The sequence below is a fragment of the Larimichthys crocea genome, chromosome III, assembly GCF_000972845.2.
Source record: "Larimichthys crocea isolate SSNF chromosome III, L_crocea_2.0, whole genome shotgun sequence".
Taxonomy (NCBI): domain Eukaryota; kingdom Metazoa; phylum Chordata; class Actinopteri; family Sciaenidae; genus Larimichthys; species Larimichthys crocea.
The window spans coordinates 38,337,942-38,351,174 of NC_040013.1; the positions used below are offsets into that span (position 1 = coordinate 38,337,942).

General features: G+C 38.7%; 1 protein-coding gene across 3 annotated transcripts in view; it reads left to right on the top strand.

Moving 5' to 3' along the window:
- Positions 1-13,233, top strand: part of smarca2 (SWI/SNF related BAF chromatin remodeling complex subunit ATPase 2) — a 43,032-nt gene that overhangs the window by 13,317 nt on the left and 16,482 nt on the right. For all 3 annotated transcript variants that reach the window (XM_027277225.1, XM_027277246.1, XM_027277235.1), the window contains exons 16-23: positions 1,923-2,086; positions 3,021-3,087; positions 3,184-3,294; positions 4,853-5,095; positions 7,221-7,334; positions 8,866-8,970; positions 9,774-9,860; positions 10,089-10,135. In XM_027277225.1, coding sequence (XP_027133026.1) covers positions 1,923-2,086; positions 3,021-3,087; positions 3,184-3,294; positions 4,853-5,095; positions 7,221-7,334; positions 8,866-8,970; positions 9,774-9,860; positions 10,089-10,135 — 938 coding nt within the window. The remainder of the gene's footprint in view (positions 1-1,922; positions 2,087-3,020; positions 3,088-3,183; positions 3,295-4,852; positions 5,096-7,220; positions 7,335-8,865; positions 8,971-9,773; positions 9,861-10,088; positions 10,136-13,233) is intronic.

Below are 13,233 nucleotides of genomic sequence, written 5' to 3' on the forward strand. Positions count from 1 at the left end.
CATGTCGCTGGACTGCAGCCCTAATTTGTAGACTGCACTGTCTGAGTCTATATAGCATGGAAGAAGGTTCTGGCAATCCATAGTTTCTGATTTAGCTGTAGTTTTGGGTGCAGTTGCTTCACTGGCTCAGTGATTCCATTGATGTCCAACAGTGACATTGATGGCGTAGATGGTCTTTGAATGTGCTGCTGCGCTGTGACGCAGTCACATTAACTTTTTAAGGTTAGAAGGTTTTGACTTTTTGTCTCGTTCTGCTAATCAACGTGAAGCCGCTGTTGTGTTTGAAGTGTTTACTCTGACAAACCCATCTTCAGTTGAACTATGTTGGCACAGTATGATCCAAATTATACAGTTTGTCCTAACTTTAAATACAATACACGTCATTCATCATTCATTAGCAGCCATTCTGAGAGACCCTCAAGTTGTAAAACCATCTAAGAATCGATTGGTTGTTTACAGTGTTTACAACTTAGTATTGCTACAGTATGACACTCCTCTGGCGTTTTAGACACACAAGCTGAGCTGCAAACAGAAACAGGGACAACATCTGTCCATGTCTGCTCTCCTCATGCATTGTTCATAAATATTGCTGTCAACGGGGAAGCACTGCTATCATATGGGTCTGGTCCTGTTTTCCAGGGTACGATTATAATCTCCCTACTGTTGTGTAAGTGGGGACGGTAGTGAAAGATAGTATATTACAAGAGATAGGGAACTGGCAGCAGGAGGCTACTAACATTTTTCTTTCTTCTAATCAGGTTGCAGTCCTAGCACTCCTCTGATTTATGATGTGCCAGGCTTTAAATGAGAAATGGTGGCAGCCCCTTGGAGAAATTGGAGAGATTTCATCTGTACAATAATTGGCTCAATTGTCTGCTGTGCCAACAGCGATCTGTATAACAAACCATTATCAACAAGACGCTACTCATTAATATAGGACAGGTTTCACTTCATTTCTTTCAGATTTGACCCTTTACCACACCTTTCCTGTGGATTATCTGTGCTTTCAGGCATTTCATTAACTAACATGCAGTTGGTAATTGGTTGTCGGCCCCCTTTTCTGCTGCTTGTGCCCTCGTGCCCTCTCCTGTTTCTGCATACTGTCCTTCTCTGATTGTTTTCCCCAGGCCACAGGCAAGCTACACAGTTGGTAAAAACATTTGATATTTTGCAACCACGCTTGAATCACTTAGCATATAAAATGCCAAAGTGCATTTGCAAAACTCACCATGAAAAGTATTAAATTTACTTCTTTAGATGGATGTAAAGGTTTGCACCATAAATCTAGGCTTGCAGAAGGAGCTCATTTAAAATTGTTATTTTTAAGAACAGCTGAAACATGCTTGACAAAAAAAGCTATTTGAAGACACCACCTTTGGCGTTAATTTTTCATTATTATTTCATAACATGTTGAACGAATAATTGAGAAAACAATTATCAGATTTATTAACTATTAAAATAATCATTCGTAGCAGCCATATTTTCTATTCAAATGTGCCTTTTCGACTGTCACAGCTAAAAGCTACAGGAGAGACTTAACAAGAAAGAGCAGGATGTGACATGAGACCATAAATTTTGTTTGTTTTGTTTATATATTAGGCATACTATAATTAGCTGCCTGAGCCACTAGCAGAGTTTTTCCTCATTTAGTATTCAGATTTGCACGCCTGCCGTCCAAAGGTAAAAGGCTTCCACATAAAACACTTAGCCTCTTTGACATGCAATTAGACATGCAATATGTAATTTTTCTTCATAATAATTTCCTTTATGCGCTCTCTGTCTTCTGTTAATGTTTTTTTTTTGGTCTTTTATGTGCTCGAAAAGAAATAGTACACACAAATGTGAAGAAATGAGCAGAATGAATGATATTTCCTCTGCAAGCATATTTTTAGGCCTGCCTCTTCTTTCTCTGTGTTACCTAGATCCAGGGGCTAGAGTGGATGGTGTCTCTGTACAACAACAATCTAAACGGCATCCTGGCCGATGAAATGGGCCTCGGCAAAACCATCCAAACCATCGCTCTTATCACTTACCTGATGGAGTACAAGAGGCTCAACGGTCCCTTTCTCATCATTGTTCCTCTCTCGTCAGTATTCCTCAGTTGCTTATTCATCATGGCTCTTATTGCGCAGTGTTATGACATCCTAAAATATTTTTCTTAAGAGACTGATGTACGTAGGGATTATTTTAGATTGAAATACACCGACCCTATTTAGTCTAAATCACATTATAAGGCATTAATAGACACTGATACATCTGTTTGCTCAATCGAATTCCAAGTGTGTGCACATTTAGAGACCACCTTTCCAAGGTCGATGAGGCAGTTGTTTGGTGCCTCTGTTTCAACCCCACTCTACAAAACATTACCAGTGGGTACTCCTGGATTCTTTTCAGCTTATTTAAACATAGCTGATGAAAGCAACCCTCAGTAACCATATTTACCTTTTGTAGATTTAGATTTCAGTGTAGTAGTAACTGCAGGTGTGAAAATGTTTTTTTTATTCCAATGCCCGTTTTTTTTATCATCGCTGATGCGTGCACTGCTTTTTGTTGTCAAACTGACCACAGCAAAGGCTTAAATTTGAGCTCAGGGCCACTGTGTTTAATTTTCTTTCTAATATGCACTGCGAGATAATGTGGAGAAAAGCCTTAACTTCTTTTACTGTGTATAGGGAAATTAAAGTTAATAGGCAGAAAGCTTGATCTTCCCAGGGGGGCTAGTTTTCAACAAAACCCTCTAAGTCTCTCATTGTGAGCTGCAGTCCGTTCGACCCTTTGGAAAGCTATTGAGTTTTACCAGTGCTGGGATATTTTCTTCATGTGATGTTTATCCAGCAAATTATGTCTGAACCTTGATGATAGGCATTTCAAAGAGGACTGCCTCTTTAATGTCGGAGTTGCTCTTTCCTCTTCTCTTCATGTCTTAGCTAACCGCGTATTTAGAATTGCTCTAAATTCAGACCACCTTTTTACAGTCCTCCAACACTTGGTGGTGATTGTCATTGATTTTCCTTTTCCAGGACTTTGTCCAACTGGGTCTATGAACTTGACAAGTGGGCACCCTCTGTGGTCAAAATTGCTTACAAGGTAAGAAAAAAAAGATGTTTTCATGTCAGTTTCTCAAGACATTGTGATTGCTTCGCGATAAGAAGCCGTCTTTTCTTTGTGTCCCTCCGATAAAAGGGCACCCCTGCTTTGCGCCGTGGGCTTGTACCTCAACTCCGCAGTGGGAAGTTCAATGTCTTGCTGACAACCTATGAATACATCATCAAGGACAAGCAAATACTGGCCAAGGTAAAAGAGATTAAAACTTCATTTTAACTTTGTATAATGTACTTTCTTCGTACACTTCATATCACATAAACACTTTTTTTTTACAAAAGCTTTCATTACACCTTTTTCAATCAGTAGTTAAATGACTAATACTGACTGATACTTGAACTTTCCCCACACAAGTGCTAGAGAGAGTTTTAAAGTTACTTTTCAAGTCTGATAATCTAACTGAATTGCTTCACACTTACTGTGATTGTAGAATTCAAGGAGGCAGTAATAACAGACTCCAACATATTTTAGGTAAAGGTAAAACTAAAAAGGCCGCTCCTCGGATCCATATCGAGTTATTTGGGTTTGTTTGGATCTAAAACGGCAGGAGCTTAATCAAGGTTCTTTGTATTGAGTATTTGATACGGTGAGCTGGGAGTCTGCGGATCTAAGCGTCTCTAACAGGAACAAACAGTCCCATTCAGCAGCATGTGTTATTATAATCTGGCGGCAAGTTCATTAAAAGTTTTGTAGACAAACAGTAGGATCATTAGAGACGCATAGGCAAACTTGTTCTTGCCTGTAATAAATAAATGCACAAGCTACAGAGTATTTCAAGGAAAAATAAAAAGTCTGATGTTTGTAACTGTAACTGACGTTTGACTGATTTTCACTTGGGAAAATCATTTATGATAGTCTTTGTGTGCTGCGTGTTCGTGCACAGGTACATACACACTTAATGAGTTGCGAGACTGGCCACAGATTGAAACTAATGGAAATCAATCAGTATGTTTTGCTTCAGATAAGAAGCATTTCAAAGACAAGGCTCTTAACTCACTAAAAAACTCAGACATGCACATTCAGAGACTCTCCACAAGTGGGAGATGTTCATTTGTCGTAACTGTCCGATTGGGGAAGAAATACGGTGCAGCACCATATTTAAACAGGCTGTGTTATACACAGGCACAGGATTGAGTGCCGGTGGCGTTTTGGCAGCACTCAGAGCCCAATATGCCATCACTGCAGTTACATGCTTTAAATGGAATAAAATAGACTTGAAGACTCTTTGGGTCACATTGACATGAATTAATGTATTCTCTGAAATAGAAGTGCATCTGTTCTCCCAGATGCTAAAAAACACGGCTGAAAGCCCCCCTGTGTATACATGACAGTCTAAGTGGCTTCTATGTAGTTGCCATATGCTTTGGTTTGTTTCTCAGCCACAGTCAAGGACTTTTACCCACTACATTATGTCCAGATCTTTGGAGCATGAATGCATGGTCAAACCATTAGGTGGCAAAGAGCTGAAATTACACACTTCTTCACAGAGAAAGCTAAATGTTTGCTGTTTTATTATGATAATTTGTTCAAATCTGCTTTTCTCTATCTTCACAAACAATTATTTTATACATACCAATTTAGAGAGTTGGTTGAGTTTGTGTACCCTGAGGGTAGAGTCCAAAAAAAATCTCTTCTGCAGACACTTCTCCTGCTCCTTTGAGATTAAAAATATTTCAAATGCAAATTTGGACACCATGTTCTGTGTTTTTAATCATACCATGAGGTCCAATTAGTCTTCTTCCAAATACAGATTCGTTGGAAGTACATGATTGTGGATGAGGGTCATCGTATGAAGAACCACCACTGTAAGCTCACTCAGGTGTTGAACACTCACTATGTGGCTCCCCGCCGCCTCCTCCTCACCGGTACTCCACTGCAGAACAAGCTCCCCGAGCTGTGGGCCCTGCTCAACTTCCTCCTGCCAACCATCTTCAAGAGCTGCAGCACCTTCGAGCAGTGGTTTAATGCCCCATTCGCCATGACGGGAGAGAGAGTAAGTTTTAGGAGCCATTTCCCATCTTAAATTCATCTTGTACAAATTCACCCCTTGGGAGTACTCGGAGAGAGAATCTGAGCCAGTAAGGTTGGACATATAGCTACACGGCTTTTGGCTAATATGATGACATCTTCTGAAAACTGATAAAAGTTTTCTTTAAAACTGTTTCCCTGAGAGCTTCACAGTCATCACCTCTGTCATTTCATTGAAAAGATATAAAGTTTAGTATAACTGTCATGAAGTTTGAATTTTTTTACAAAGGTTATTTAAAGGCATATGAAGTTTTATTTTATTTCAGGACATACTCTGAATATAGATCAATGTTATTGTAATTTCCCATAGGCAAATGGGAAAGGACACTGGAATTCTTATTTGCTGTTCAGAGGTCCTGCAATATGAAACTTTCTTTTTTGTTTTTTTCCACAAGTTCGTTGCATGATCTTTGCTTACATAAGGTCACAGCCTGAGGCTGAGGAAACCTGTAAACAAAAGAAAATACTTCTGTTTCCAAACAAGCTTGTTGTTGTTGTTGTTGTGTGGGCAAGCAAGTGAAACAAAGTGTGTTGCAAGGCAGAACTGAACACCCAGCAAGTTTAAAGAAAATTAATGAAAGTTAATAATAGTTCAGACTCCCCTTTTTTTATTTCTGTGGCTCTTGTTTTCGCCATTAGATTCATATCAAAGTCCCCTGGAGAGTTTTCTTGTAAATAAACAAGAGCTATGTTCATGTTCATTCACCAAAATGCATTATGTGTATCCTTGAGGTCTTAAGGCACATTACGGGGGAAAAACAAGGGTCTGTGCTGAAATCAAATTAAAAGCAAAGAAAAGCAATTGGCTGCATCCACAAAAGTCAATGCAGCTGCAACCGTGTTCAACAAATTTTAACTTATGCCACATCCCCACTCCACCTGGTGTCATCCATGCAAAGCAGTCGCGGCACACCAAATGCATAGAAAAGGTGACTTTTTCTATGATGATAGATGTTTATTGCATATATTCCTCATGAAACATATATACAGATTCTTTTTTGCATTGTGCACTGTTTACATTCAGGTTCATTAGCTTGAACTGTATGTTTCATCGCTTGCACATACAAACAAAACGTCAGGTAAAAAACATCACACGATACTAGAGCTGCACCAATATATCAGTGGGCCAATATCGACCCGTCGCAGACATATAGGTATCACTGTACATGTTGTCCATTATGCACCAATAAAAAGTAAAAAGTTAATTAAGCAGAGTGAACTTATTTGATTTACAAAATGATTTTTTAATTAAAATATTCTTTAATAAAGTTATTTATTTGTCATATTAGTGCAGATAGAAAATGTTTTTATTTCACTGTATTGGCTACCATATCAATAATCTGTAATTTAAATCACAACTTTTTTTAAAATATTCTATTACGGCAAAAGAAATTGAAATTAGGTTTATTGTTGGGGGCAATAAGAAAAAAAAAGGCGATTTTTCCAGTACAGATCCCCCCAAAACATGAAATTAGTGAAAGTAAACTAGCTTTCCTCTGGTATTATAATGTTTGTTTTCCCAGCTCTATCTTATGTGACTGGTTGAAGTTAAATCCCTGTACAGTTTGCCTGTGTTGCCTTTATTGTTATTTTCTAAGTCATTCTTGAGGGCTCAACAGAATCAGAGTCTATTTCCTTTAGAAAAATGCGTCAGGTCTGTAGGTACAGGTAAAAATCCTCTTTGCCCAGCTCATAAGACTGGCGTAAATCCTCAAAACTATTAAGGTTTCCTTTTCATTATTTGGCAAAAGGCAGTAATACCTTTGCTTGGTCCATTGTCTTAATATATGATCTTGTGGCACTGGGAGGAAGTGTGATTCATACGCCAGCAAGCTCTACTTTGATCTCTCCATGTAGCTGAAATCTCTCCATTACTTCTGGCCATGCTTTCATTGACAACCCCACTGAGTTTGGAGCTGCTGCAGCAGCCCAGGACTGCCTCTGCTGGCATGTCTATTATAGATAGCTCGATGTCTTTCCAACCAGCCGCTGGCCAGTCTTGTCTGTGTTGTGCTTAATCCTGCTGCCCACTATGCAAACAGCAGCACATTTTGTGACGTATTGTAACATACACTTTCTGACTTGTTTAGGTCGACCTAAACGAGGAGGAGACCATCCTGATCATTCGGCGTTTGCACAAGGTGCTCCGCCCCTTCCTGCTCCGCAGACTGAAGAAAGAGGTGGAGTCTCAGCTGCCAGAGAAGGTGCGATTGAATTAAGTGTTTCCACTTTGTGGAAATACATTATTTACTTTATAATTTGATGTAGCAGGATTATATTTGCTGCATAGTGCAGAAACCTCTGCACTTTTGTTTGACTGAACTGATTATATAATAACAATAATAATAATAATTCCCAGCAGTGTGGCTATTAAAACTGACTGACTGACGGAGTCAGAGATGTTTTGCGAAAGTCTTTGTCTTTTTTGAGAGGTGTAAACATATTTTCATTTCATTAATTAGCCGTTGCGGGTCATCACAGTGCAGTTTCCTAAAAATAATGGGCATCCTTGTAAGGATCAAGGATTCACTGTGGCCCTGTTTGCAATTGTTTTAACAAGGCAATTATATTATTAACTTACTTCTGACACTGTCATGTTCATGATAAATGTCTCATCCCATGAGGCTGACGCAGAGCCCTAAATCAACAATTGTTGAAAGAGAGTACTGTGACCACCCAGTGTCCCAAGGCTAAAATCCATTTTACAAATCTTCTTAAGCCTAAGAATGCTTTACCTGAAAATGGTGTCACTGAAGTTGCTCTTTAAAATGATCTTGGATTACTGACTGACCCTGATTTTTGTAAGAGGGGTTAACAACATCTTGAGAGACCCTGGTAACCAAAAAAATTACATTTTGTTTATTTATCTTTTATTGTTGTGAAATTAGTGCTAATGGTTAACTAAACTGACTCACACACAAATTATTATTTTAACAATTCATCGCCCAACCCTAATGTTTAAGGTTTAACATGCATTTAAGAGTAATGCCTGGCTCGAGCAACCGATAAATACAGCATAGTTCGCTCTCTGACTTTCCTGTCACATGAAATAGAAAGGATAGCGAGCTGAAGGCTGTGGTGCAGGGATCTTTAACTGGCGGCCAGTGGGATTTTTACCATCCAACAAGCTGACTTTTATTATGAAGTAGTAACAGGAAATGCCATAGCGAGGTGTTAGATGAAAGGCTGCAGGGTGAGCAGCATCCTCAGTGGGGGTGACTTTCATTTTTAGCAGACTCATGACATGTGCAGCATAAATCAGACAGTTTCTCACAGAATCATGCAAACATTTATTGCCTGACCTCTTTATTCAAACATGTATAGTTTGCTTTGCTGCCCTCAGAGGGTTAGGGCAGTATTATTAACCAGGTCAACATGCATAATAACTGTGCATCTGCATAATATTTCCTGCCAGTGAACTGCCTCCTTGGTGGAGGTATGTGAGCATTTTCTAGTGGGCTATCTACTCATCATAATGGACCGTTTTTAGGGGTCTGTCACACTGATATAGGCTCACAAAAAATATCTGTTGTTAAATTAAACAATAACAGGCTAATTAAGCCAAAAAGATTGTTATTTGAAAGTCTGCATCTCACAGTGTGCGCTTAAAAAAAATTCTGTCCCTTTAAAGCATTTCATTGTACGGTTTACAACACTTGTTATGTATGTGAGTCTGTGTGTGTGTGTGTGTGTGCAGTGTTTCACTATTGTATATCTTTATTGTCATTAACTCAGGTGGAGTATGTCATAAAATGTGACATGTCTGCTATACAGAAGGTTCTGTACCGCCACATGCAGAAAGGCATCCTCCTTACTGACGGCTCAGAGAAAGACAAGAAGGTAAAAAATATAAAGACCCCTGTGGCTTCACTGTATATCTACGCTTTGTTGTATCAGTGTCTGTCACGCTAATGAACGTATCAGCTCACCATATAGCTCAGTGATATTTACAGTTTCCTGCTGTTTAACATCAGAAGTTTGTAGTTCTGTTTTTTTAAATAAACAATATATTGTGTGCTAAAGATAAATAGTATAGTAAAATTTGTATTCTATATCTGAGGGAACATTTTGGCCTTTAGCTTTAGTTTAGTACGAGTGCAGGAAACTGTCTGTTATCCAAAGCACCCGGGGATCCAGGTTCCACAGGTTTTCAAGTTCAAACCTGCATTACCTGACAAGACTGACTAATGCAACTGAGCTCCTCTGAGGGTTTTTAGTGCTTTTAAAGATACTAATAATGGCTTTAATAGGAAGCTAGACAGAAATGGAAATGAGACAATGTGAAAGGTTCACCCAGAGCGATAAACCTACAGAGATTTATCACATTAATCTGCTCACCTCTGCTTTCCGGCCCACAACTTTATGCTAGCAGGCAGACGCAGTTGGAAACTAGCTGGTGAACATAGTGGAGCAGCTGAAGCTCGAGACAGATATTTGCCTCAGAAGTTGGTAAAGACTAAAAACAAAGCTAAAAGAGAGTAAATATTGGACTCAGTTCATCATATCAACCTAAAAGTTGATGATGTGTTTGTAGTGTATTCACAACTTGTCAAAAATCAGTTATTGCAAGCTCCCATCCAAATAACTCTCATTGTTTTGATCTGTCATACAGTTTATTTCATCTATGTTATAATTCTCCCCAGGGCAAAGGAGGAGCAAAGACCCTGATGAACACCATCATGCAGCTGAAGAAGATCTGCAACCATCCATACATGTTCCCGCACATTGAGGTGAGTCATCACTGATACTCATTTTCCTAGAAGAACTGTTTGTCTGTGGGATTAGAAGTCCTGCGTGAGAAAAATGTAGCAAACATGCTGATTTAATTAAAGAAGAAACAAATAAGTAATCTAAATGAACGAAACACCAAGGTCCTGACTTTTTTGTTTTAAGGACAGCTCAGACACTTCTTTAGATCATCTCTGCTTATTGAAACCAGTTCATGTTCCCTGTCGTAGGAATCTTTTGCTGAACACTTGGGCTATCCAAACGGCATCATCGTTGGGTAAGTCAAACCAAAAAAAGTCTTTCTAGTGAAACCAGAGGTGTCAAAATTATTCACATTCATTACCCAAGCAGAAGTATAGATACTAGGAACAGACATTTTCGCACTAGGCTACATAAAGTAATTTGACAGTCAGTCAGCTCCTTGATTGCGTGTGACATGATTTGCCATGTGCAGGAGCGATGCATCACGTACAAACCAATACTGTGTCGGAATGGTATATGATTATACTTCTCATCCAATCACTAACAAATTCTCACTCTATCATGGATTAAAGCAAAAAAAAAATCTTTTGACAGAAAATTTTCAAGCTGCAGCCAAGTCATCTTCCCTATTTGCAATTTGTGAAAGATGTTACAGGTAACGTTACTTGACACGTGCTAAAAAAATAAGATAAGATTTACAGCTCCACTGCACTCATAACTATGTTCTCTAATGGAGACATCAGGTTTAAATACTTGACCGACACAGTTTTACAGCAGGATGCTTTAAAGAGCTCTTCTGTTCACACTTTTCTTTATTGTCATTTCAATGTAATTTTTAATCTATGAAATAAAATTGATAGTGTTGTTTTTTTTTGTTGTTGCCAAGATTGTCTCAAGTTTTACTTTTTCAAAAAATCAACCATCTACAGAACTTCAGTCTGCCTCTTGTCATTTAACAGAAAAATACATCAAACAAACAGCACTAGGATTAAATAACAATAAGAGCAACTTTTGCAGCCTTGTGACAGTTTGAGTGTGATGGTGAGCTCTCGCCTTCCACCTGCCATCAATATATACTGTTAATAAAGGGAAGCTCAGAGGGTTTACAATTGTTATATGTTATAATGATTTCAGCAGTGAGGTACAATCAGACTACATTCATGATTTTATACAGTCATACTAATTAAAAACCTCTTATTGATTATTATAAAGTTTCAGGGCATTTCTGTAACCATGGTAACTCACGGTGCCAGAGGATAGCCGTTGAATGAAGCCGTTTACACAGATACACCGCAGACACACAACAGGAGACTATCTGTGTCAGACAAGTTCTCACATGTTGACTAAACTTTACAAACCGAGTCTCACAATGGCGTCACAGCTCTGTGACACAGTCAAAAACTGATTGTTACGTTTCGAATTGCTCCATGTTTAGATTCCGCCCTGTGGGTCACTATACTGTCATTGGTCAGGCGCGCACGTGCTATAAATGATACCATTAGCTGTAGAGTGTGACAATCTGCCAATAAAAATCAGCCATCAGCCAACACTTTTTAGTTCTCCTCCGATCTACATTGATCTCATAAGTCACCTCTGTGAAGTCTGAATGACGGAAATCGAGTAACGAGGCTGTTTTAAAAATGTAAGGAGTAGAAGTAAAAAGTCGGCTGAAAAATACTCTAGTGAAGTATAAATACCCAAAAATTCTACTTAGGTAAGGTAACAAAGTATTTGTACAAAAAGCACTTGTTTATAAATATATTAATAAACACCTAGATAATATATGCATGTGGCTGACAAATGCTAAATTAAAATGTTACCAGTGTTTTAAGCTCTCACTCCCTACAGATTTAGCCTTGCTCTCTATAAATAAATGATGAAGAAGCTAGTGACACACTAGTCACCAACATACACACTAAACAAACATTTTCAGTGCTACTGAACAACACATGACTGGCTTACTGTCAAACACTGCCTCTTTTGAAGTCAGTTTTTTTTTTTTGAAGAAGAAGAAGAATTTGATTTACTTGCTCCTATACTAAGAATGCTTGGTTTGGAGAGAACATTTCCAATCAACATGTCCAATTTGTTTCTGATCTTTTTTTTAAGCTTCTCATTTCTGAGCACGTCCCCACATGACACACTGAGGCCTCTTCTCTGCATTTCAGATGTCTTTGGTGACGCCATCTTCTATAAATTCCTCCTTATATTTTGGTTTCAACGTCATGCTCGTGATCAAGAGTGAGGGAATCACAGAAGTCACACTCAGTATTACCTACAGCTACTACTACTTCTTCTACTACTACTACTATAGCCAGAGAGCACAAACACACTTTAAGATAAGAGAAAAAAGAGGCCCCTCTCACAGCAGCTGAGCTGAACCGACAAGCGTAGCGAAAAAATTTGTGGCACTGGATATACGTGCATAGCCCCTGAATTTAATTTTAATGTTAAGCACTCCATCTAATGCGGCACCTGGCAGGATGATGTCTTCTCTGTGTTAAACCAAGTGTTACTTTGCTACTCTCATATCTGTTCATACATACACAACCACAACTACCCACACACACAAGTTCTCGTGTCAAACCTACATATAGTTGAATTTGTGTTACGTCGGTTAATAAAGAACATTGCTCTTTTGGTAGTAGCATTTTGTACGATAGATCTTAGAAGTGATGGAGGTTTCTAATAATTAACATTTGTAAATGGTCACAGGGCTCTTGTTTGAAGACGTTAGTAATAAAAGTTACTGGCAGTACAAATGGTTGTTGACACAGGGGGCGGTATCTCTGAAGCAGCTTGTTAACACGCTGAAAAGAACTAATTAAAAATAATGAGCTGTGTCGTTTCCCCATATACCAGTGTAAGAGTTCCACAGAAGCTTAGAAAAAGCTGTTATTAACTCATTCCTGTATATAAAAAAAAGAATATTACAATTTTTTTATTACATATCTGTGCTCCTAGAAAGCAGGAGATATGCAGGACTGCATTTTTATATTTCTCACACAGTTGTAGGCATTTAGCTGACACTTTTATCCAAAGTGACTTACAGGGAGCAATTTGGGGTTCAGTATCTTGTCCAATGACACTTTGACATGCAGACTGGAGGAGCCGGGAATCAAACCACCAATCATCATCATGGTGGACGACCCCGCTCTACCTCCTGAGCCACAGCCACCCCACACTCAATAGCCTGAAAGAGAAACTCTTTTAAAGAAAAGATGTAGAAAAGATTTTGTGGCTCCAGAAGGACCAAACAAATCAGTACACTATGCTGGAATGGGCAATTATGTCTCTGCTAAAGTGACAACATTGCAACAGAGCATTAGTGGGCAGTTCATAACCGCTGTCAAACTAGATGCCACAGAGATTTTAATAATTGGTACGATGATT